The sequence below is a fragment of the Varroa destructor genome, unplaced genomic scaffold (genome assembly GCF_002443255.2).
Source record: "Varroa destructor unplaced genomic scaffold, Vdes_3.0 BEIS01000005.1, whole genome shotgun sequence".
NCBI classification, from domain to species: Eukaryota; Metazoa; Arthropoda; class Arachnida; order Mesostigmata; family Varroidae; genus Varroa; species Varroa destructor.
In genome coordinates this window covers 38,396,705-38,423,540 of record NW_019211458.1, presented here as the reverse complement: position 1 = coordinate 38,423,540, position 26,836 = coordinate 38,396,705, and the positions used below count along the sequence as shown (strand labels likewise).

Sequence of the window (26,836 nt, the reverse complement as noted above, 5' to 3'; positions counted from 1 at the left end):
ATCAGTATAGCTTGAGCGTTTATATCCTACTGATACCGGAATGATGCCAATGTAGGTTTTTATCTATCACATATGCTAAATTGTACGTACAGTTGCGGCGGGAAAAGTTTATGCATTTATTTGGTCAGGAAAAAAAGAGTTTCACTGCTCTCGCGAAGAACGTAATATTTTTTGGCTAAAGTATAGCAGCAAATTGACATTTAGGGACAAATAATCGTTCTCGGCGTATGTTTGTCATCATTTGGGCTTAGCTCAATGAAAACGTGAGTTGAATTTAGTTTGAGTGGAAGGAAGCTTAATTAGCTACAAAAGCACTTACTCAACGCATCCTCTTAATTTTAAATATACTTGAACGAAATTAGATTTCGTCCCTCATCGTCAATGATTTTTCCACTTCAATGCAGAAATTCGTTGAATTCGGCAGAGGTCATACACAGAGCTCATTGTACTCAATTTATAAAAATGAATGTGAAATTCAATGAAACTAATTTTCAGTTGGTTGATGGTTGACCGTTTTTCCCAAGCATGTTGATGAATGACTAACATACATATAACTAACATTCATATGAATCATCACAAACGACAAAATTAAAGAACGATGGATCCACGTGATTTTCATCTATCGTTATGTGTTATTGATTCATCTCGAAATAGACCTGGTCATACATATCACGTATCCTGAAGACTGAAACGGATATTTGCAGAGTAAGGTCGCACGCGTAAAACATTTTAACAAATTTTCAATTTGAAATTTTCAATTTCAAAAATCAGCACAGCAAGGAGTACTGCGGCATTTGTGGTCATTCACGCAATGATGATAAATGTTGTGCATATGGGAACTGGTCGACCAAACAAATATTCGGTTCCATTGCGTATTTCACTTCGAAGCAAACTTTTTCCGATATATACAGCTACGAGCCGACCTTATATATATATATATTTCTGGATGCGAGACCAGCTGTCTCATATCCATATACGTATTTTTCCACAGCTGATACGATGTCACGGTGAGCTTCAATTAAAAGGGGTCGAATGGGGAAATCTTGTTCTATCGACAAGGTTTGGATTATTAACGGATAACGGTATTTTCTTAACCCCGACAACTAATTCTGAAAACGTCAACTCAGCTAATATATTAGCTATTATAATATTTGGCTAGTATTATAATAAAAAATATAATAATAATAAAGCAACATTTTAGGTTTTTGTACAGTCTAACATTTATTTTGTTCTACACAATATGAATGGGGTATGTTTTAGATATTTATACAGGTCGACTATATAATTTGGTCGTAGTCAATTCAACAGAAAAAGTAATGTGCCTTAATTTCAAACTCTATTCGATGGTCGTATGTTTTGTCTTAAATTTTTTCTTGTCACACTTAAAAGGTCACTATGGTTCCTAGTTTCTTTAGGTTTTTTACCTTGGCCAACCCTGCACCTTCGACTCTGTAGGCCAACCAGACACCTGCAAAAAAGAAAATTATTATTTTAATACAAGTGACCCGGGTGGGCGACTGTTAGAAATCACTACAATTTTATTATCAACAACGCCATGGCCCGTCAACAATCACCCTTAAAACAGCTTGATTGAGTCTGAAACTAAAATGCAGTGCCGCAGCTTCGGTCGTAGAGACGCCCTGTTAAGGACAGTGACGTATTTCCTACCCGTATAAAACGTAACGTGGCGTTACGTTACGTAACTTACCTTTCGCGTTTCGCTTTTTTTAGATAGCCTTTATTTTCCTCCGCGGAGTCTGAGCACCAGATGAAGAGTAGACTCTTTCTGAATGTTATAGTCAGATAGAGTACGACCATCTTCGAGCTGTTTACCAGCAAAAATTAGCCTCTGTTGATCAGGAGGGATTCCTTCTTTGTCCTGAATTTTGGCCTTGACGTTTTCAATGGTATCACTGGATTCTACCTCGAGTGTGATAGTTTTGCCTGTGAGCGTCTTCACGAAAATCTGCATTCCTCCTCGAAGACGTAGTACGAGGTGTAGAGTAGACTCTTTCTGAATGTTATAGTCTGATAGCGTTCGGCCGTCTTCAAGCTGCTTGCCAGCAAAGATCAACCTTTGCTGATCGGGCGGAATACCTTCCTTGTCTTGAATCTTTGCCTTAACGTTTTCGATTGTATCGCTAGGTTCAACCTCTAGAGTGATCGTCTTTCCGGTCAGCGTTTTTACGAAGATCTGCATACCTCCACGAAGTCGAAGAACAAGATGGAGGGTGGACTCTTTTTGGATATTGTAGTCTGAAAGGGTACGACCGTCTTCAAGTTGTTTACCGGCAAAGATCAACCTCTGTTGATCTGGAGGGATACCTTCTTTGTCTTGGATTTTCGCTTTAACATTCTCAATTGTGTCAGAGGGCTCAACTTCCAGGGTAATAGTCTTTCCGGTAAGGGTTTTCACGAAGATCTGCATACCTCCGCGAAGTCTAAGTACAAGATGGAGCGTGGACTCTTTTTGGATATTGTAGTCCGAAAGAGTACGTCCGTCTTCCAACTGTTTTCCAGCAAAGATTAATCTCTGTTGGTCTGGGGGAATACCCTCCTTGTCTTGAATCTTTGCCTTGACATTTTCGATTGTATCTGAAGATTCCACCTCAAGGGTGATAGTCTTACCGGTTAGGGTTTTCACGAAAATCTGCATTACCTGTAAACATAGATGAGGCTACGATTAGCAATTTAATAGACATGCTAATACGTACGATACAATTAAATAAAAGCGTCATTGCTAGCCGGAATATGCCTATACATAGCAACGGCAGTTGTCAACGCAACCGATGACAAATACTAAGTTCGTTGACACAGGCCGTCAAGGCACAAACGAGCAATAGTCTACATATTAGTCGCACTCAACTACATTAATGGTATGAGTAAATTATACATAACATTCTGCGTTTTTACCCCCTTCATCAATCTAAGCATTTCTGATCAGCGGACCTTATCGACACATTTTACACAGGTCCTAATTGCAAGCGATACTGTGTAGATTAGTATGATAATCTATATCCTCACATTGCAGGGTGCCGAACAGTAATGGTCGAAGCCCAGGCTGTATACCCTTGTATCCTCTGGCCTGAACACTGCAGAAAATCATGCAAATAATTTCACAGTATTTGCTAATTATCTATTACTATACAATTGCGAACCCCAGTAACTTGACATTTACGCTACCACAAAGCTACAGTACAGAAACCTGAAGCTGAGTACCAGTTAGATTCAGCTTGGATTGATTCGTTCAGTATTCTAGAAAAGTAGCCAAAAAAAAACCAAATGGCGACCGTATTCGAGTAACGGGATGAAATATCGAGTATTTTCCGCAATCCTAAATAGCACTCTCGTAGCTAAGATTGGTATCTAGTCGTGCCGAGTTAGGATAACGTTTGAAGTCTTGTGGGAACGACATGATTTTCGACGAGATGCCTAGGGCCTGCCAACAAGGTCGGCCAGGTGAACAATCAAATCTAGCTTACGTTTATCGTAGAGCAGAGACTTCTCGGGAATGTTCTGCCAACGCCCACACAATCTATCTGGAGCTGCACTGCGATGTAAGCAGTTGATGCACTCCGTTCACTCGTATATATAGCGTTAGTGACGTCAGCGAATGAGTGCATTCGTTGAGACTGATTTAAGAAAGCGGTTCCTGACGGCGATCAGCATTAGCCTAGAGGCGTGCCCCTTTCTCTCTGGCGCCTTCGTTTAAACTTAACAGACTTATGTAAATTTTTCGTTGTTTGATTTTATTGTCCTATTTTTTTGAAGCACCGATGATGTTTTTATGCCACTATGGGTTTTCCCATGTTTTCACTTGTATAAGATTTGCGACTTAGAGACAAAGGCCCCAATATTTAGGCCCCTAAGGCCAATTAAATGTGTAAAATTTTTATCATACTCAGCTAATGCTTACAGTTAGTCATATAATTTGCGTGTGAGTAACGTGATTAAATAAACGACATCTTGTTATTAGTTTTCCATAGAAGGGCCGAGATATTTTAATGATTAATTGATTTTTTTTATCTTTTTAATACGTATTGCTTTTTATTTGTATTGCAATATTTCCATTGTAGATACGTTTGTAGGGCTACATTTAACATATATAAAGAAGGCTGTAATTACAAGATTTTTTGAGACATTTTTTTTACCAGCATATCATTTTATATCGTCTTACGAATTAACTTCTAAGCGGCTGATACACATTGAATGTTACAGCTGGTGCTAAAATTTTTATTTGTTAGAGAATTATAAGACTGGCCAGGATGCACTGACGTGCGTCCGGGTTAACGGGCTCGCATCTAGTCTCTTGCTTATATACTAGCCTAGGGATTTGGTAAACAGTGTTCCTGATGACTATTTGAGATGCATAATGTGTTACAGGAAAATGACAAACTGTGTTATAAGTGGCGGGTCCTTACATAGCAATGCATAATTAAGCCACTTTGGACTATTTTTTAGCACAAAGGCCGTGCTAGAGAAACGTATTGTAGCACCCCTGTCCTGTACAATATGTCATTCTCAATGAAAGCACGTACAGGCGTGCCGGTAGGGGGCGTCTCGCAAAGCACAACTATATATTTGTATTAATTGCAATAGATAACCGGTTAATTCATCACGACGCTTACAAGTAGCTTGCGTTGGAAAATTCTAGAAGTCAGCGCTCGGGATATCTCTCTCCTTTCAGCACGAGATATAATTACTGAAGAACGTCTCGTCTTTAGCGAAGGAAACTCAATATGAATGATTATATTTACAATTAATATCTAAATTGCACGAAAGTCCACACTGAATGCATAATTTCGCCTCTAACCATAGGTGTTGAAAAGTTCTGCCCCTCTGGTCAATACACAATGTATTGCTCTGATGGGCGTTCCGTAGAGTAAACTTTGCTGCTATCATCTATTGATTTGAATGATAACACTGGCTTCCGTAGCGAGATGTTTTCATCTTATAATATTATGATTACCCTAAACTATAGGCCATGTAGTGCAGCCTCTGGCCGCTTGCGAAGTACCAGCAGGTTTCATCTGTTTGACTAGACACGGGTAGACATGTTCTATTCTAATGCGCTGTTGTTATTGTGACTGAACTACCTTCTGTAAGTGTTTTTGCTATCCCAAAATTGTCTACGCCGAGTCGTTAATTTAATGAGAGAACTTCCTTTATTTACACACGTTGTGATCAGCCCTTTGTAAGCCGATAGAATTTTAGCCCAGAACTATAATATGCCTAGATTTGTTTTGACGTATAACGATTTAATCCGGTTAGGTTTCTACTGCAAAACCATTTATTATATGCAGATGAAATAATAGTTTTAAGAAAGTGTCAAAATTCTGTGAACGTTGGACGGGATAGGTGAGATTGGCCGAAGCCGGCAGCTAAGAATACCCAGTCTTATATGCTGCTAAAGCTCAATATGTGTGTGGGCCTATCTGTTCATATGACCCGTCGTCGGAGGTAAAAGTTAGCAACTATATAGTAGAATCAATGCGCCAGCGGCAACCCTCTGAAAAACCGCAGCGAAGTTTCAGGTAAATCCAATTACTCAGGGTGTTCTAAAACAGAAAAATATAAGTACTCGTTTTTCCTTGAGTGCTTATTGGGTTTTCTGTAAGCGTATATGCATATTGTTTATACGAATAGTGCTAGCAGTACGAAGTAGGAGACTGATGCAGTTATTTGACGTAAGCCTAATCACAGAATGAATTTGTATAAAATAAAAGATAATTTTAGGCTCCCTGCTACTTATACCGTGCTAAGCTAGATGAACTGTCACTACCCAAAAATGACGCCATCGCCAAACCACGACAGGTGAGTTCGTTACTAGTAAATCCGTTGACCAAAGCCGGCAGCTATTGGGACTCACAAGCAGCTGAAAAGAAACAAATACGCACACAGCTTATAATAAGCGACAACATAATTGCAAGAGTTGTGATTTACCAGCCAGCATTGATGTAGCATCAACGGCTAGAGGTCATAGCTGAATTACGTTAAAATCTATTGTTGATGGCACAATAGGGCGTAGGGTTAGAAACCGATCGCTAACCTTCGCTTCGGCACGCCACGTAGATTAGTTTGGACTTTGATTTGTTTTTATTGAATAGCATGTATATATATATATATATATATATATATATATAGTGATCGCATAAGATAGGATGCAGGTAACATATATTAGGGACGCCCTTAAGGTTTGACCCCCTAGCAGTAGGAGCTAAGGATATATCAGTGTTCCGTTTAATGAAAGAGGTTTCGATTTAGAAGGCCAGTTTATATGAGATTTATTGTTAGTGCACGGTAGCACACTTACTAGACTCGATCAATGGCACTTTATAATAACTGGTCGTGCTAACTCGCGTTGTTCTAAAACATAAATAGTTGTTAGAACAGCTATAAAACGATGGATTGTCGATATAAATGAGTATAAAAACACAGCTCAAAACTAGTTTATGACCTGAAAGGATGACGACGCAACAGCTCAATGCCAATGCCCTTATGTTTGAGTCGTAAACGGTTCGAGTCGGATAAAGATCGAACGACTCCAGGCCAGAGTGAGCCCTTTCGATATTGAGTTCAAACGTCCGAAGCCCTAGGGCTAGTAACGAATATACCACCTAAGGCCGAATCGAACCGCTTTTGCTATTTTGTAACTGAGATGGAAATATTCGTATCCCAGGTAAGAGGCCGCTGGCCAGCGGCCTATGAGATTCACGTTATAAGTATATATACTTCTAAGCGTTTATCACCAATTCGTCTTCTTGGACAGCGTTTGAAAATCGTAGATGACTGACACAGCGAACCAAAACATCACCCGCGCACTAGTGCAAGCTAAATAGGCCCAAATCTGCCAATATTGAGCAATGCGTAACTCGCAGGATCGAAAACGAAGACACACAGACAATGTGATCTGTTATACATTATTGCCAAAACTGTACTGCAAACTTATAGAAGCCGACCAAAAACCCTACGCAAGACGTTACAATAACTTGAAGCTAGTCAGAATTTTCTCAAACTGCGACCTGCAAAACAAGTTATTTAGGATGCAAATCTATACATTTTGCGGTACACATGACGTAATTTAGTAATGGAAAATGTACCGCTGGTATCATTCTCACGATCGTAACTACTGTTATATGAATATAATCTTGTGATACGTACCCTTGCTTAGCCCCACGAGAGAAGCTCACTTTATAGTCGATAGCCGCATGATGCTGTAACTTGAAAAAGTGCACAACTTTACGCCCTGAACGTCGGTTCTGACACTCCCTGATAACCGAATTACAAGAAAAATTTACTATAATGGGCCTATGCATTCTTTGCAATAAGTCTATCCAGAGAAGGCCTACTCACGTACGCTCATTCGAACGTCCTTAGGTACACTTCGTAGAATTCTCTGGACGACGCACTTTAACAACAGCGTCCAGCTACAGAGTTACTAATCCTGTACATTCATTGATACGAGAGTAGCTGTCTGAAGTACATTAACGTCCGATCTGATCCGGCTGGTCCGAGACTGATTAGGAATGAAGTGGTAAAATCCAAAACATTTCCCAGTTAATGTTCTTTTAAACAGTCGAAAGCAACATGTATACATGGTAATAATTAAATAATTAGAACGTTTGTTCGGCCACTCAGTATCCATTAAATTATACTTGCATGTGTTTATAAAACGATACACATAGACACAACTTTCCGATCCAATATATATATATATATATATATATATATATATATATATATATACAGCCGTTTCGAATAATCAGAGCGCCATAACTCTGTTTTCCGTGTATCGAGTCAACGTTAAAATGCTATGCAAATATGTCAAACATTGCTGCTGTTTATGAGACGGGTGAATATTTTGAGAGTTCGTTCGTACGACTATAGCGTGTTGCTACAATTTTGGGGTTTAGTCTGCGATGATATTTTTTTCTCGTTTTTTTACTTTGATCGCAGATCGGCGTGTTACGATAAATGTCCTAAAATCGTCATCCGATAAAGCCTGTACTAATAATGACGGCAAAAGTCGGTCTTGTGCCAAATCGTTGATTGATTACAAATTTTTTCCAAAATATTCGTCATCGTTTGCCGTCACTGTTAGACAGGAATAGGCAATCAACTGCTACCGAAGTTGACTACGTTGTTGAAACGGGCAGCAATTTCGACAAGCCAAACAAAAGTAATTATCACTCTTCGTAGCTTGAATATGGCGCGCTAGTCTATTCGATACGTTTCTTCGAAAATGTTCGCACAACCATCGACCAACCTTCACTAGAGAAACGCCCGACGCACGCGTACTATACAGGATGAAAAAGGTCATTGAACCGTTTGAAAGTGTTCGCTTAATTTCTTTTTTTTTTTTTAATTTTATTTTACGAATTTAAAAGATGTAGGATGAAGATCTTTAATTAATTTGGGCATGGGTAAAATAATGGGCAAAGCAACTTTATGGTGGTTCCTTTTGTGTAATGAGCATCCCCAGTGAAACTTCTGTTTTTTTCACTCGACGGTCTCAGAAGATGTTGAGATGCTTGTGGGCGTGCATCGATGGATACGATTTTAACAGCCGAGGAACGGTTCCGGTAGAGCTAGTAAAGCGGGCGTCGCGGTTACAATAGGTCTACAATGTTGCGGATAATCTCACGGCTTCGAAATCACAAACGGGAATCGTTCGCATGCCTGGAAGATTCGTGAGAGTTAATTGAGGGTTTTTGAGCCGTACGTCAGCGATTTAGTATGTATGTTGGAACATACCCGGCTCGCGTGATCCCGTATGAACTGGGCGTTTCAAAATGATAACGGAATAAAGTCAAAAATTGCTACAGTCAGGCATTTTGTCTGCACCGCAGTTCTTATGTCACACGTTTAGCATTGAACAGCGGCACTTTCTATCCTTATTGCCAATAGCGCCCAGAATAAGAGTGTTGTTTATGACATACTGTTTTCACGGTCGTTTTTGGATTGGATTAATTTCATGGATACCCGATCGAGAAGTTGGGATGACACAAACATTACAGTGTACCAGGGATTGCGAACAGACAGCGCATTATCTCTTTATAGTGCACGACGATTATATACTGGTGACATATAGTCGTTACCCATATAGCGTTAGACGTGCCTATACTTACTTAATACATTGAGAGACCATATGATTTGATGTATTGAAAAGGCATGGTGGAATGAACTTTATAGTGCACGACTACTATAGTACGCGAAATGTACACTTACGAAGTTACCCTGCAATTGTGAAGTTATGATGTGTCGTAAACGGAAGCAGATGCGTGACACTCCTATGCAAGTAACCCAATAAATTCTGTTTTGTTCATGGGGCGTTTGAATATGTCACTTAATTTAGCTGTATTACTTCGTATGCGGCCGTAAACAACTGATCGCAGGACTATCCGTTAATCGCACCCCCTTTTGATCTACAAAAAAATGCCCCCTCTTAATCGTTATTTATGCAGAGCTAGTACCTTGAACACCGTCGTCCCATTTATAGATGACTGTTTATGAGCTCATGTAAGTCGGATCTATCGTACGGGTTCAGGTTATCCTGCTACACACAGTACGAACCTTCTATCTCTGGATAGCATTTACAGATGCCCTGACAAATCAAATGGACATAAAATCACTAGATTTGCGATTAACGGTCTCACCGTTCGGTTTAAAGGGCCGTTCAGTTTTTTTCCTAGTAAACTTTGCCCTCAGAGATTACCACTATCGAGTTTTAAAAGCATGAATAAGACGCCTGTCAAGCACTGTTTCCCTGACCGCGATAGCGATTTGCAAGTTGAAAGAAAACTCAACATAGCCATTGCTTCTCTTTGTTCAGGGGGGCCATTGCGTAGAGCGAGTATATCTATAAGAGAGTCATGCTCTACTTACAAAACGAATCAGTCGAATAAAAATAATTCGTGAGTGAAGTGAACTGCGTTATTATTATTAGAACATCTGCAGTCTACCATAAAACAGCAGACGAAGCGAAGGTGCAGAAAAAGCTTAATATTGAGGAATAAGTGATGTTAAAGTAGACGAATCGTGTGAAAGTAGATGACATCATGACAGACATACTTACTATGCACCGGCAGTTTTCAGCAACTAACACGTTATAGTTTCTCCTTAGGAAAATATTGAATTTATCACGAGGGCAAAATTGCTTTGAACATCGACGATAGCACGTTGCTGCTTCTTGTAATTTGACTGGCTGTGAAGATCTGTCTTGGAAGAATTTTCTCACCGAACTGAAAAGCCTGTCTCGTTGGAAGCAAGCAAGGGAGCAAAATGTCTACCTTTGCCAACGGTGCGGTAACTTTTTTTTTGAGGTTTTATTGAGCACCGTACGGTGTCCCAAAATGATTTTTGGAATCGATAAATCACCTAATCTAATATTGAGGAGATCGATTGCATCTTATTAGGTACTCCATTGTACACAAGCCTTGTGTTGAAGTTCTATAATATTCGTTACCTGATCAGTAATTTATGGCCCACTTGTTTAGAGTGTAATGTGGTTGATTTTTGCATCATGCATCATGACGTGCTTTGTATGTAGCATTGGCTTTGATTGCTTAAATCATGAGCGAAATCACTAAAGCCATGCGGTAAAGTACTCCAGGGAAAGAGGACCAACGGTGAAAGTTTGTTTCGGCAGAGGATAGGGAAAGTGTGTCAGAGCAGGTTTCGAAAGCCATTGATCGACTTGCTGCCGATCAAAATGACTATTTTTTTCTATTTGCTCTGTTTTCCTTTAGTGGTTTTCAGCCGTTCGTCTCTGTCTGATTTGAACGCCATACAGTTATGTCAACGGCTACATCGTTAACGCAGGTGTGTAGCGGTTTGATTGAAGTAAGTGATGATAGATCAGCTTATTCGAGTCATAACTTTGCCTGCAGGCATCTCTAGATGCTATAGGACTAATTGACAGGACTGATTTTATTGCTGCGGAGGAGCTGAGGCTCCCTAAAGGACGAATGTAACAAAGTATATTGCATCGACTAAGATATAGTTTTGCATATATGGGATCTTAGGGAAATTGTTTGAAAATGATGTGTAGGCCCCAATATGAATTTTACTGTTCCGCACTTCTAATACCAAAACTGGATCTTTGAAGCAGCACAGATAATCATGTTTTTTTTTTTTACCAGAAAACATATTAAAACGATTAGTATTATTTATAGATTATTGCTTTAGAACACTAAACGAAACAATTAAAATGTAATGTTCTATTAGTTGTCTTCATTGTCCCAGGAGGGCAGCGACGTTTGTACAACATTCGTCCAATTTGGTTGCAAAAAGCGTTCATTTTTCGCATGCTACATAATACACAATGGAAACCTGCGGTTTCTATTGATCTAACCTGGAGAATTTAGCATATACTTTGGATAATTCCTAATTTGTCGTAGCTGTTCTCGTACCAGTTGCAGTTATTCAAGCTGATACGTTGTAGTCTTTCTAGATTTCGTTACTTACATTTCGTAATTAGATAACACATAATAATAATAATAATAATAATAACGATAATCTAATTACCCTACTTTAATAATTAGACGACGTTTTCTAAATCAATACGTTTCCTTCTTCAGTTACCATGATTCAGATGTTACATTATCGTATTTATATAGTTATCCTGTGAGCTTATCGCATTTGTTTTCTCGTCTGTGTCAAAAACTTTTTACTTCCATAACAAAATTAAGGTTTCCAATGTCCCACCGTTGGCATTAGAGTCGTTACAATAAGGTGACCCCAACCCCAACATTCAATGACCCGTGCAGATCTTAGCCTAAATACGTAATCTGATCGTAATTTTATGATCAATATAAATTTTTCTTTTAAATGATCAGATTCCTTCTCGGGAGAGTATTAAACAGGTATGACAAAATAAAATTTAGAAATAATCGAAAAAAAAAAAATGCATTTATGTATAGATGTATATGGAGCACGAAAAACGTTTGTCTTCGAGTGTTCCGGAATTGCCGGACCGACTGTTTGCCTTACCGGATTTTATCAGCGATCCATATTTGCGTGTACATACATGTAAGTACAGTTTCAGACAACACAGTTACGCTGCAAAACAAAATATAAAGAAAAACGGCTGCGTATGTTGTCCTCTTCAAAGGCCATTTATTTACAGAAAAATTATTTTTCTCTTATGTACAAAAACGTCTATACAATTAATTATTTGGCTTAAGACAGCGAGCACTTGCAATCATTCATCTCATTTGCACATGAAACCCACCCATATGTGTACACACAATCAGTTAAAAATAGAGTTCACATCAATCATCTGCACATATGTGTATGGCATGGTGCTGCCGCTTGCATTTTTCACGCACGGTCCGTTCGTATCCACGCTTCTGACTATCCATTTATTTATGCACAGATGCTCTTTTTTATGACTGCAAGGAGGAATTGAACAGAAAAACTCTTGAGATACATTCTACGATCAAGTTTTACCTGTAAAATAATATATACTCAATTTACTTTATATATATATATAAAGAATCCAGTATTTATGTAATGATTTTTTTAGATTTCGCTTTCATTCGATAGTTTGTGTAGTCCTAATAGACAGCCAATCTCCAGACATTTACCTATATCCTCGTACATTCATAGAATAACAGGTATATGCACATATTTGCTATGTACAGTACAAAGCGGATTGATTTCAAGCCGAGTTCGGCTCAGATCTTGTAAAATGTTACTGGGTAAATCTATAATCGGTTCGAGGAACTGTACCTTGACAATTTGAGATTTGGTTTTCTCCGTTCTCAGGTAAATGCTTTGCCGTAATCAGCCCATATGGCTTGAGTTCGATCTCTATTTAAGTAATATGCAAGCACATAACGAAAATTATTCGCTATTTTCTGAAGCCTAAAAAATGTTTCTACAGGGTCACCTTTTTTTGTTTAGCTATAACACTTTCTTCGATTAGGAGCGTACCCTAGAACAATTACAAATGATACAACGCAAATATGTCGTTCGCGTCACATTTGCTTCTTTCCGTTAATCAAAACGATTAACGCACACCTATAGTGATAATCTCATCTTCACATGACTCCCCCACCGGGGTTGTGTTTGTCCGTCTTATATCTCGTATTGTTTTCCACAACCACAATTTGAGAAGTATCGCACACGGTGTTCTCCTGGATGCGACTACCTTCATTGACCCTTTTTTTTTTTTCTTTTATTTCACCTATATATCGCGCCGTTACTGTTCATTTCAATTAGTCAACAACGCTAATCATTTTCGTTCAGCTGTAGTAAAGTCTACTCATTGCCGTTCACGCCGAAAGGTGTAAATATACGTGACCGGTACGCGCTTGCTCTACCTGTATCATATTCCTATTAACAATGAAGACTCGCTTTTTCTCAGCCTTCGTCTGCTTCGAAGCTTTCTTCCCCATCTTTGAATAGAAAAAAATCATAATAAATTACTTGAGCTGTTGTTGCTGCTTTGGTGCTACACTGCCATGGATGACGCTGACTTTTCCTGCGAATCCGTCCCGTTCACGCCTCTCTTTGGCACCAGCTTCCGCCGGCCTGCTGGCAGCACCAGTAGTAGTGTTTGAACCGCTTGTACCGTTCGAAACACCTGTTGTTGCTGCTCCTTCTCCCCCCCCTCCTCCTCCTGCGGCCAGTAAAGCTCCAGTACGAATGCGTGACGACCCCGTGACAGCCGACGACGCACCTGCCGTCACCGCGTCCACTGGCCCAATTCTGTCAAGCTCGAACGCCAGTAGACGGCTGTTTAAAGGCATTATTGGTGCGCGTTTCGGACTTTTGCGCTTGTCCTGAAGATGCTGCTGCTGCTGCTGCTGTTGTTGTTGCGATGCCCGGTCGCGGTTACCTGCCGCGGTCCTCAATGCGCTTGAGGGACGCGCTGATGATGAGCTCACTGCGGATGAAGCGGCAGAGGTAATTGTTCCTCTTTGATTAGTCGATGGCGGTGGGGCTATTGGAGGAGTAACTGAGGTGGATTGCACCTGCTGTCTTGGCCTGGGCGGGCGATGTGAGGTTCGTGGCATTCGAAACATGTGGCCTGATCCTTCTTCAGGTGGCGGCGCTTCAATATGACCGGTCGTCTCGTTGTTGGTGATAATGTGCGGAGACAGTGCGGAGGAAGACGCCGATGCAGATGAGCAAGACGCTCCGGTGGAGGCGATCTCCTTGACAACGAGTTTGGGCGGTTCAGGAAGCGTAGAACCAAAAGAGCTGATAGAACTTAGTGAATCCTGGGGCACGTGCATAGGAACTACGGGTGGACGGGGTCGCGGTCGGGTGTCCTGATAACGTGGTGGCGAAGATGGTGACACGTGGCCCGTTGACGATGAACTGCTAGGGCACGAACAGGCGCCCTGGCACTGGCATGGTTTTCGCCTGCGTCGTTCGTCATTAAGCAGAGCTGCGAGACTCCGTCGTGCACGCAATGCAGTACGTCTATGAGCGGAGTGCGCCTTCGCTGGGGAGCTCTTGTGCCGCCGGTGGTGGCGGCGTTCTGCTGAGCTGGAGGGCAAAATTACTCGGAGGATGCGGTTATTTTTGTGGGTAGCCTCACGATATGTAGGCGGTGGACTTTCAGAGATCATTGTGAAGCCTGCGTTTTCGACGCCCGGAAGGCCGGTATTTAGACGAGCCAGCGTCGGCGAACTTTCGTCAATTGTAGAATACGCTGGTGGCGGCGGCATATAGAATTTGCAGACGTCATCGTATGTCGGCGGTGGGTCAAATAGCGGAATATCCCCAGGATAAATTCGCCGGCCGTCTCCAACCTCCGATATGCTTCGTAGCGCTTCCCGGTTGAGCGCTTCAATCTGTCGCTGTTTCCGAAGTTTAATGAGGATCAGTATCGTAGTCAAGATGAACATGCCGAGACCGGCAAGAGAGGTTAACAAAATGAGAGTATTTGTGCCATTACCAGCTTCGGTAGAGTCCTGTTTAGGGAAGTGGTAGTTTGGCGTCAGGTTCGACCACCACTGCATAACCTCCTTAGCCTGTTTCTTCTCATCACTCAGTCGCTTCTCGAATACAACTTTCCCGTCGCATCCCACTTCGTCGCTACCGTCACCGCAATGATTGAACCCGTCACAGTGAATGGCCGGATGAAGACACCGACGGTTTGCACACATAAACTGACTGGTTTCGTTGCAAGCGGAGTCGAAGGTGAACACCGAATATACAACGGCAAGACGTGAGCGATTTGTAAAAGATCCTTTTAATCGAATGTAGAAACCTGACGAGGCTGGAATCGTGTATTCTTGTGCATGTTGTTGATTTTTCGTTGTCTGATGGCTGTTGAGAGTCACCAGCGGGTAGGCCACAGATACAAGCCCTTGCTTAATCTCGAGAGTCGACTGGGGACCTAGGAATGAAGCCAGATCGTTTTGTTACATTCAGTTTTGTCGTGTATTTTCAAAGCGGATACCAAAAAATTTTTATAGCCCAGCTTAGATACGGAGATCTAATTGGAAATAACAAAAGGCTTACATACCCATTTCTTCGAATTGCGCAACCCTTATTGATATTTGACTTTCAGGTGTCTCTCTGGCTGAGCTCTTCACAAGCCAGACGCAATCGTACGCTCTTGATGTTCCAGTTTGTGCTACCATGTTCATCATGGTGATAGCGCCCCCCGTATCATCTACAATACCTGTTATTATAGAACGATTCGTCGTTAGTCAACACAAGCCATTATTAGGACACTGGTTTGGTTGGCAGGGATTAAAAATCATAGTAACTGTTTCTTTACAGCAAGGTGATAAAGAGATTATTAGTATAACATACCCATGTAGCACCTGCATTACACATTTCGCTGTTAGCGGCATGGAAAATTCTTTACCTCCACAGTCTGTATTGGGTTTGTTAAACCAATACTTGTCCGGATAATTCACGAATGTGTATTTGGCGCGAAAACCTGCATTGGCGTATTCATCGTTTGCGCGAAATTTGACTGTCAGGTTTTGCCCTGCGGACACTATGATCGGAGGCCGGAAAGTGTTTCCATTGTAGACATCGATCCGACTTCCATTCGTGTTGAGAACCTGAATATTTTACAAACATATATAAACATAATATATAAACACTTGAGTATTTATAGCGTGTAAAGAGTGTCTTAGGCAAAGGTATAATTTGCTTGCAATACTGCATTTGAATAGAAGAAAATGTTCGATTGAATCGATTTAATCGTTCGGTAAAAGTCAACAGGAGCGATTTATGGGGTCTGTTCATATACTTTTTATATAATGCAATTTAAAAATCAACTTTTTGCTGATACAGACTGGCTTATCAGCTCACCTCAATGTATGACCAGGGAGATAGCTGGAAATCGGTAAATACCAGCTGTACGTATCCTCTGGGGTCGACGTTGACTAGTTGATACTCAACACTATAATCGGATGGATAGACCACGGGGAAATGAGGCGACTCTATATATCCTGATGAGCCTCCTTGGTAATAGTCCGCTTGTCCTCTCAACACATACACGTTACCTATGTACAGCCCCATTTCGTTAGACACACACGAGATAAGACGCTACTATCCGAGCACGCCTTTGAATGCTTCACCCAGATTTACTGATAGATTAACGTAAATAGAAGATACACTATTACGGATCACAATCAACTTGTATATATACTACTAAATGACCGTAAAATCCAATCAGACATTTTCTAAAACATTTTTCTTTTAAAAGCCAAAACAATATAATCAATCATTATTCTGCTTCATACTTTGTCGTTCAGCTCGTAAAAATACAAAGAAAAAAGTTCAGAATCGTTCGATGTTCTGTTACTAACACACGTTGCATAGCTTAGACTGTCGATTAGCGGAATAATTTGCCAAACCTACGATCGCCATGATTGGCTGTCAAATAGAGGGGTCAGATAAACTACTCCCAACAATCGAACATGATCTGCCTTATTGTGCTATTATTACAATCATTATTACTAGCACAACGGAAATCATACAGTGGCAATATCATTCCTATTCGCTTTTACTTAGTACGTCCCCGAAATACGTTCACTTCGAGTCCGAAAAAGCAGAGTATCACGTCGTTATGCTGTGCGCTGGCGACACGCGTACGGCTTAAAGTCGAACGAACGGTAAATATGAATCCCGCATTTGTGTCGCCCCGTATAATCAATGAAGAACAAATTGCTAGTGGTCAATGGTATCAGCGTCAGTATCAACGTGAGGGTGAACGTTTACCTCACCAATGCCGTCAAGTCACAGTCCTTTTTCGTGCTCTACATCTGCTAATTTATATTTAACGTACGTATAGATGGTGGCAAGCATGATAAACATTTCAAATGGGGGATGAAGTCTTCCTCCGATATGTTGATGTCTATCAATAACAAAATGAAGATAAGTAATCATCTGAATAGTACGATTGTTGGATGCGGCACAGCGAAAACCGTATTAGAAGAGTTTAACCATAGCAATCGTTCGCCAACGCTTAGGATCAAAGCCTATTTTGTTTTTATCCGTTACTGAAAAGCATGTTTATGTAGAAATTGCCATTTTGATAATACCTTGTTACAATCGCAAATACAGAAAATATCGACTTCAGACACAGACTATTGATTCAATGAACAGTACGACGAAGTCATTTAGGAATTTTTTTAAGAGAGAAAAAAAAGAAACTTAGGAAAAATTAGGAGTCACCACTCTTACTAGGCAAACTGTCGAACAAAATTATATATATATAATGCCTTCGTCGACAGTTGTTCCCAGGAGTCAAGCAACACTGAGTTTGGCTAATATAAAACATTCGTATATGTATTCAAGTAAAATGTATTAAAAAGAGGAGTCTCCTAACTCGGTAATGTAAGTGCCGAAAAATTCGGTATATACTGTGTCCTCTTAATTTGTTCGCGACCCTCCAGTTCAGCAGTACAACAGTTCAGCCTTCGATATCTTCGAGTACAGAGAGACCCCGCTTTTAAGTGTACAGTCGCTACGCAACGGCATTATTTTATAGAGATTTTATATATAAATACATATTTATTTGTCACTTATATTTGGGCTCCATCGTGGAGACACCGCAAAGCTGACAGCGTATATAACTTACGGTGAACAAAGTTGACGCAAGTTCGTCCAAGCGAAAGCCTGAAGTTACCTGATTCTCAGTATACCAGTATAACAGTAACTACGGCACACGAGAGACGTACATGGATCGATGATGTATTTACTTTTAGCAATGAACAGCTGTAGTTATAATGTATCCAAATGCCTATCTATAAATGCATTGTTCTATCTATGAACATGTTTGTCCTGTTAGGAATGCTATTGGCTGTGTAACAGGCATGCGATTTTTTTGTCCACCAATTAGGTCCTATAAGACTATATTGTTGATTATAGCACTCCTTATAAGAGTTCGAAATATCGACTAGAGCCGCATTTCTACTTACTTTTTGCCGTTACTTGGAGGCTAAACGCATCTGTATAGGAGTAAGAGTAGAGAAAATCGATCGAAAGGAGCTTTCGCAAAGACTCGAATACCAGCCCAGTGGTTCCAGCCCCACTTCCATTCATCCCCGATTCATTACGACGTACACCACAAAGCTCCTCACCGAGTCGTCCAATCGTTGGCTCCTTTACCCACACGTAGTCACAGCTGAAAGGTTGATGATTTTTGCAATTCGGTTAAAAAATCGTTCGATCTAGTAGCTATGAGGAAAAATGGATATGGCAACAGCTTTGTCAATTGCTACCAAGTTGGTAACGATAATGGCGGACAACTGACTAGCAGTAAAGCCATGTTATTCTGGAACTTTTTTTTGTAATCATATAACACTTCGAGACTACATGTTTTAAGTAGGATTTTCGCTTGCTTGTATTTGTGGACCAAGGGAAATGTCTGTTTGGCTCGAAGAGATCAAAAGCCATTTTTTTTCTTAAGCTCTACTTCTTCAGGTTTCATCGAGTCTAGATTCGATTCTGATATATTTTTATTTAGTATTCTATTCCCATGTTGAGGATACGCTACAGAAATGCAAACCTGACGACATTTAAAGTCCAAGCATACTTATAGAGAACAAAGCTTCGAATACTGCTCTGCCTATTTTAAGGGTAACGTTTAGACAGCACGGGCAGCCATCTCAATAAGTAGATCGAAGGACAAACTGATTTCGAAATGTTACATGATAGATGTAAATGGATGCAGCGCGTCTAATAGGCCAACTTTAGAGGACAGATCTGCCCGGTATTGTGGTTGTTGTCCCTTTGCAGTTGCCGAGAAGAGGGTGCTCGCATGCTATTTATCACGGGCCAAATATTGTTGCGTTACTGCCCCGCGTCGTCAAATCAGAAAGTCAACAAGTGTCACAGACAAGTCTTGTTTATGGGCTGCGTTACTGAGATCACGTACTTTTACACAAACGTCTATCTATATCTTTCAACAATGTCATCCACTATCCTTTCCGCAATGCTTGCTTTAATTTACCATAAAGACCAGCAGAGGCAGGTTGATGGACAGAACACCGATAGGCATCGTGACAGGCCACGTTGAGTTACCTTATCTGGAGTCGGACTACACGGAATGCGCCATCCATCATTAGGTGAATCATGATACCCCGTTGAAAATCTGATACTAAGCTCTATTCCAGTATCTAATAGTAGTCTTTATTTAAATACTACGAACATTTGAAGTCAACAAGATTCATATATTTAAATGTGTATTGCCATATATGAAAAGGGCAACACTTACCGACATTTTCCATTAGTGCTACAGGTCGGTATATTAAGATAGCTCACAGAGACCTCGAAGTGACAGCTAGGGCATGTGATCAGCTCAATGGAACATCTCTGCGGAATACGAGGTGACCAGGTATCATTTAGCGGCACACTCTGGGATGTCACATTTCCAGCGGAAATACTTCCGGTTTCGCCCACAGCAATGTAGTATTTTCGACCGTTCATCCACGTACAGAGATCTGCAAATCAGAAAATAAATCTTGAATAAAATATTCATACGCTGCCGCCATATTTAAATGTCCGCACTTCGAGTATAGGCAGCAGGTGTGATTTGACAGTTTTCAATGGGTATCATCATCGTAAAAGACGGGCCTCGTAACACCTAATCATTGCAGTTATGAATGACTACCACACCAATCCTCGGGTGTTCTTCTTAAGGCTCTATCTATTGCAGGAAAATAAAGTGCTGCCGAAAAACTATTTAGTGATAAAAGCAATCACCTTTGCATTACTTTAGGTTTGAACGGTGCTAGCATTTTTTTTGCATTAAGATATTACTTCAAATAGAAATGGCTAGCGTCCAAGCCGGTTGTTGTTCCCCGAACGATAACGTTTCTAGCCTTCAACTAATCGATTCATAGAAAACTCGCATCTATCAAACGGAAGAGAATCACTAGGTGAAATAGCCGGTTGCCAAAGAAGCGCCTCTTTAAGCTGCTGTTTGTTGAAGTTCCTTCGACTGGCTAGGGACTAGTGAATGTCAACCAGGGTCCTTTTTTTTGCACTGCTTTTAATGCCGTCGAGCTCGTACGAGCTGTTTACGCCATCCATACGGACGCCTCGGCTAAGGTTTCCAGCGACACTTAGGTGTTACGCCTACAGTTACAAATGCAACAAACCGACTGAGCTAACCGGCGAAATCGATTTTAAGACGCTTTGTATAAAAAATAACAATCCAAAGCGCAATTAACAATGAATACATAAACCACACACATCATAGCACGTGCGTAAAATATTGACCTCTTCATAAAACGCACGTTGTATGTACGTTTTGTAACACGTAGGTTAGCAACTCAATATTTTTTGGGCCTACACTTTGCGAAAATAAACGAAAGGTGTCGTTTTTTTCGGCACTTAGTCGAATGCTAAAAATAACATGTTTTATATTGTGCTTCTTTTATGGTTTTGATTTTCTGCCAAATTCACTGCAAGACTGGGTAGGCAAATAAATAAATTACTATATTGCATAAGATCTACACATGGTCCCGTTTTTAAAACCTAAATGTCTAAGGGCGCTGTTCTGTGCTGGAGATTTGCGGCAAAAGTTTACATTCCGTATCCTGATTTCGCAAAATGCCCACGAGACCCATTCGCGCATTTATACGAAATAGTTCGTATTTCACGGCCTTAACCCGTTCTCGGTTGCGATCCGTTTACATTCAAAGCAGGTTAGAATATGACCCACAAAATTCAATAGACAACTCCCAAACAGCTTTGCGTTGGAAACTCGCGGCTTCGTAACTGCTCAGCGAGAAGTTTGTTAGAAAGACGCATGCTCCTATGAAGAAGGTGAAATGGGTTAAGAAGCGTATCGGCGTATCTGTGGGCTTCTCTGAGCGGTTGAGCTCAGTTCACTATAAAATATAGATGAAAGCGGAATGGGAATTCACCTTTGGAGTGCCTATTGCTTTCCAAATATTGAACCCGTTGACGATGATCTGCAGTTGTGACGTATGTCTGTAGTAAAACTAGGTTTAAGACCCTTACGCGCCAACTGGACTGGTTATCGATCAGACAACCTTATCAGGTGATGCATAAATGATTGTGATTTCAATATTGTTTAATAGGAATTACTATAAAATGCAATTGAAACCCATTCCTACACACTCATCTAATTCTTTGAAGGGATCTTACAAGTACAAATCAAACGTGGCGTTTTTGAATTCTAACCTAAGCAGTAGACAATAGATTCCTGTTTGTAGGTGACATGTTTAAGGCTTATGTATCCATAGACATAATCGTAGGCCTAGTTTCATCGCTATGTCGCTAAAAGTATGCCAGCATTGGCAGATAGTCTGTTAGTAACGTTACTAATGATTATGAAAAAAGAGAAAGCTACGCCCTATAGATCGATGAATAGCATCTTAACATTATTCAAATCGAACACGGTTCGACTGCTTTGAGCTTTATGGTTTTACATATGAGTCATACAAGTTTCGGTAAACAAGATGTCGAAGCGCGATGATCAACGCATTATCCATGTGGTCGGTGTCAAGAACGAGACGTGTGCTTAGTGAAAGTGATACTCGACATCACAATAGGGTTTTTCGAAAGAGGATTTTCCACGGGAAAAACTGTGTTTGCCAATGCTTCTCTATATTAATTGTCCTTACCCCCATCAGGTCGAGCGAGAACGCTATTGTCCGATGACGCGACAAAGGACATAAGGAATAGTACACAGCACAGAGCATCTGAAAAGGCCAATCATAGAATCGATTAGAGGATACCGCGCTGAGAGGGAGTTACCCATGATAACATTTAAAAAAAAATCAATATATAACTTGTTTTAAAGTTGTACGCTTGCTAGCATGCGTAAGTATAGCTTCAGATCTACGTATCAATTGCAATTTCTATAAATGATTCAATTAGACATGCAGGTATTCAGGGTTTGTCACAGATATTTTTAGATGAACCTACCATTACGTAATCTGTTCAAGAGTACATCAGATGTAACATAATTTGTGCGCATCTCTATATATTTGTATATCTTTGTCGTTGTTAGGAATCAAGTGCAGATAAGTTTACGAATGTGCGATTATTACTAGAATTTATATATATTATATAGATGCATTTATATAGAGATATCTCTATATATATATATATATATATATATATATATGCATAAGAATTAGTCTTAACCCAATTCGTCCCTATGACGTTGCTGGAATAACGGAGCATTCGTAATCAATAGGACTAGCAGGGTGATCTGAAACAGTCCTTTACATCAAAATACACATATGTAGACCATAATGTAGAATCGATTGGTCTTTTCGTTGGACTCTAGTTGATGTCTCAGCGATATTCGTAGTCAGCTTGTCATCGACGGGCGTTTAACAGACGTACATAGATTGAGGATGCCTTTGAACAAGGTCGAATTCAAAAATTGGTCTCATCGTTCAATCAGAGCGAATTATAACGTGTTTACTAGATAGATGCGCACGCACAGGTTTAAGAACAAAGCAATGTGCAGCATTACGGTAGGACGGCACTATCGGCCGGATGTGAGCTAATTCTGTCAGTTGAAAATCTTTTTAAAGACATTTTCGTTATTTTTAATATATGAAAAAGGTCCTCTATATATTATATATAGCAGGAAAGATTTGGGATTTAAAGCTCGGACTTAGAAAACAGCGACTGAACACAGATCGGGTAATTGCGAAATGTATGATATGACAAATTTATCATTTGTGTTTTACAGGAGTTACGTAAATGGACGCATTTCTGAAGGCGAAGCACTTTAAAGAATGACGAAGAAGAACTGGACGCTCACTCTTCAGGCGTAAACAACACCACAACAGGCAGATGATAAACTTTGCTTTTTGACACAGATTCATGCTTTTCTGGCTGCTGGTACCACTTACAGGGGTTGTATTTGGTTACTAACGGGTGTGAAATGCTCGTCGTCTGGGAGCAGGTTGACTTGTGTTCGGAAGAAAATTAATTCTATTAGAAATTATCGTTGTCCAATACCAAGAAAGATAATGTGTTTGGAGTTTAATACATACAGGAACGAGAATGGCAAATATATTTTCGGAACTATTATTAAAATTCGTTTTTGGAAATAGTCTCTAGTAAGAGTTCCATGGTATATCGCAAAGATAAACAGTCGATAGCCAGTCGATAATTAACGGAGACACTAACGTACACTTAAAGGTACTGAATACGCAATAAGAAGACTATAATACTCTATATATAATAATCCAATAACTACGCCATACTCTTCAGACTCCTCATCAATCAGCAGCAGTGTTCTAGTCTTCATAATGAAACTCAGGTTTTCTCACGAGCGTTGCTATCAACTGTACCAAACAACAACATTAGAGCGTTAATACAATAAGGTGGCAGTGCGGCAGCTTACAGCCACGTCGAACTGATGAACGAACCACTGAATCAATGAAATCCAATCAACTGGTCCCTTTACAATTGTTTATGTTAGAAGTATTGTAATTGCCTCAGTACCTAGGTCTAGGTAGATATAATATAAGAACGGATACTTCAGCGTTATAGGTGCATAGGAACGTGTGTGCGTCACTATTATATTTGTCGCTCAATCATTATTATCAACACTTCTTTCGATACACCTATTTCAAAAAACGGCAAGCCTATCAATGTTCGTAGTTATTGCATTTTTTCGAAGAAACGTTTAGAAGCTATCTATAGGAAGAACAGCTTCCTCGTAACTTACTGTGTGATCACCGCTCGATCGTTGACATCTGCAACATTTCCTAATCTATGCTTCGCCAGAGGCCTTGCTAGTCTAGGGGCTGGAACGTTTTCCTCACTAGTCGAAATTTTGTCAGAAGGGATGATGTACAAGAAAGACCTGTTTACCCCTGTGTTGCTGGGGTATTTATAAAACGATTAAGTAAACCATGAATTTGGTCTGAACATCGAACATTGATGTTCGATTCCACTTCATGCTTCGACTTCAAATTTCATTGGGTTAAAAATTCAAATAAGACCCGAACATTAACAAGACAAAGAAAGCACGAGGGTAGACAAACAGATACATTTCGGCGGCTTAATAGCCCGAAGCCAAACAGAGCCCAAAGAGATATAGATATGCACCTGTCAATATTTAGAAGGAAGGAAGAGTAAAGGGGCGGAAAAGTTTAAAAAAATATTACATAGAATCAAGAGATTATCGTAATTATGGCGTGGTAAAACAGCTAATTTTGCCGCATTCACTTTCGGGGCAAGCACAATCAATAAGCGATGACCAAAATAAATTAAAAATACGATAACATATTTGAATAGAAGAAGCATCGATTTCTAGAAAGAAGACCTTCCGGCGTTCGATACAGACATTCGTAAGTGCTGCGTGCGGATAAACAGGACTCGCTTCGGCATTCCTTTCTTTGGGTTCGTGTATAAATTACGTTAAATAACCGTAAAAACACGTATACAGGTCCTTGAGTAAGTATATTTGTGGTACTCGTCAATTTAAATTACAGATCGATACAAGGGTCGTGGTGGAGCTATAATCGAATACACCATAAAGCTTCAGCATGATTGTTTTTACGAATCCTATAGATTTTATAAAACGTTTCGATGAGCTTTACCCAACCTATTTCAGTATCCTGTGTGTAACAGACACATATTTTATTTATTTATATTTTCACTTAAATATAATTGACTGGCGATTTTCATTGCTATTCTGACTACTGAGAGTGATCAACGTAATAACGTAACGTAGAAATTCTAATCTCAGTCAATTAATTCATCCAAAGCTTTTCGCTTGCCGTCAGGACAACTCAATCGACACCCGTATATGCTTTCAGTAGTGTGAAGACACATCTCGTTTTAATGAAGAAGAGGCCCAGCTATGGCTAGTCAATGTCAACGTATGAAAGATGGTAGTCGAGTGATGAATTTGTATGACGTAAACGTCAGTGCAGCGTTGAAAAAATCCTCGATACAAGCAGTACCTCGACGCTTTAAATCGAAATTTGGTCAACTGTAGCTTTCAAGCCCTATCTGTGCCTGTTCTCTTAGTCCGTAATCGAGTAATAGAGAGTAAATGGGCACAATAGGTTTTATTAAACCGTAAGAAACTTAAGCACTCAGAGTATTTATTAAGTCAGCAATGAAAATATGCGCTAGAAGACAATCATTCCTCTGATTTAACAAAAATATCAGCTCATACGTACATGCTTTTATTATTTATATTGTCCTATTCTATATGGCTAAACAAGAAGAGAACAAGTTTTGCCAAGTTCGAACCTAACTTTATTTCGACCATTAATCTCATTATATCATTGTACGTAAACTTTTGTTTTTTTTTTTATTATACGCGAAGGCCTTCTTGCTGGTTAGTTCATTTCCTAGCTATGCTAATATAATGATGGTTCTCAGATTCAACATCGATAGCAAGAATCTCATAAATGACAATTATTTTTTTATCGCCTTTTCCTACCCGTCAACCAGCCAGCCAGTTTCGTTCTACTTGATCTTTTCCCGTTCCGTCTTCCCTTCAGTGAATCTTCACCGCACCCGTCCATCGCCTTCACATCGCCATCCAGTTAGCCGCGACTGGGATAGAACCCAATGGGCCAGGCTGTACCACCGGCTGACCAAATCAAAATCGTCCAATACAGATAAGCAGTACGCGGACGAAGGAACGGACATGTCGCGTCATTAGTAAAGCCATGGCATAGTCGGTCGTTCTGATTGCCGTGTTCCTCTCGGCTGCTGGCGGACCTAGTCGTGGTGAGGTGGCCAGTAATAAAGAAACAGCGACGGTTAAGTATGTAGCGCGGGCACGAAAACGCATCAACAGACTGTTTCGCAAAAGCGCTTCCTGCGGTCCGCCGAGATCTGCTGGGTTTCTGTTTGTTCTGTCCTCATCAGTCGCACGGCGTTTGTTTTACGTGGCGCGAACAATTTCACAAGCGAAGCCGGCGCTCACCACTGACTGTACCCAATATCAGCAGCACCAAGAAGTTCAGACAATACGGTGCGGGGCAGCGTTTGTCGGCATCGATTCAGCGACGACGACGACGACGACGACAACAACAATAATGGTAGCAGCAGTAAAACGACAACGTTAACAGACAGCAACGAAAAAGAAAAGGAACAGCAACAGGCTCTGCTTAATTTCCGTCTTTATGAGCAGTCATAGTAGTAGTGAAAGTAGTAGGCTACGGCTGCCGCGACTGCTCAGCGTCACAAAACGGAATAAAAAGCTTGAGGCCGAACGCGATATGGTACGTACGAACGTAGATTAAAAGGTCGCAATGCTGTTACTGACTCGTCTCTTGCTGATGCCGCTGTGAAAGGCGTTATTGGCGGTCCGAAGGCTGTTGTATCTGCAGAGCAAGTGAAAGCCGCCGGACTATCGATGGTGAGTGTGGGCTGCAGCCGGCCGATT

General features: G+C 40.4%; 2 protein-coding genes and 1 long non-coding RNA gene across 24 annotated transcripts in view; 1 reads left to right on the top strand and 2 right to left on the bottom strand.

Annotated features, from left to right (window-relative positions):
* Nucleotides 1-1,195: 1,195 nt before the first annotated feature.
* Nucleotides 1,196-3,636, bottom strand: LOC147755659 (polyubiquitin-B-like). The gene is made up of 3 exons (XM_086989564.1): nt 3,483-3,636; nt 1,709-2,659; nt 1,196-1,468 (listed from the first exon to the last, which is right to left on the bottom strand). Exons 1-2 carry the CDS (start codon nt 3,621-3,623, stop codon nt 1,739-1,741), a joined length of 1,062 nt encoding a protein of 353 aa, XP_086845690.1. The 5' UTR covers nt 3,624-3,636; the 3' UTR covers nt 1,196-1,468; nt 1,709-1,738.
* Nucleotides 3,637-4,811: 1,175 nt separating this feature from the next.
* Nucleotides 4,812-25,529, top strand: LOC147755658 (uncharacterized). 5 transcript variants are annotated; one of them, XR_015327925.1, is made up of 5 exons: nt 4,812-5,101; nt 5,727-5,814; nt 10,124-10,300; nt 10,749-10,821; nt 23,165-25,529. It is a non-coding gene; the product is annotated as an uncharacterized LOC147755658 (long non-coding RNA). The 5 variants fall into 5 exon arrangements; XR_015327923.1 differs by having other exon boundaries at nt 4,812-5,534; XR_015327926.1 differs by lacking the exon at nt 5,727-5,814.
* Culd (CUB and LDLa domain) overlaps nt 12,094-26,836 on the bottom strand; it is a 162,181-nt gene continuing 147,438 nt past the window's right edge. For 16 of the 18 annotated variants that reach the window (XM_086989521.1, XM_086989522.1, XM_086989524.1 and 13 more), the window contains 8 exons: nt 22,080-22,157; nt 19,700-19,925; nt 18,402-18,607; nt 16,288-16,481; nt 15,833-16,034; nt 15,485-15,643; nt 13,432-15,355; nt 12,094-12,392 (listed from right to left, as the gene is read on the bottom strand). In XM_086989521.1, the coding sequence (XP_086845647.1) occupies nt 12,251-12,392; nt 13,432-15,355; nt 15,485-15,643; nt 15,833-16,034; nt 16,288-16,481; nt 18,402-18,607; nt 19,700-19,925; nt 22,080-22,157 (3,131 nt within the window). In that variant the 3' untranslated portion in view covers nt 12,094-12,250. Of the gene's footprint in view, nt 12,451-13,431; nt 15,356-15,484; nt 15,644-15,832; nt 16,035-16,287; nt 16,482-18,401; nt 18,608-19,699; nt 19,926-22,079; nt 22,158-26,836 lie in introns of all 18 variants that reach the window. The other 2 variants (XM_086989531.1, XM_086989530.1) reach the window with 2 other exon arrangements.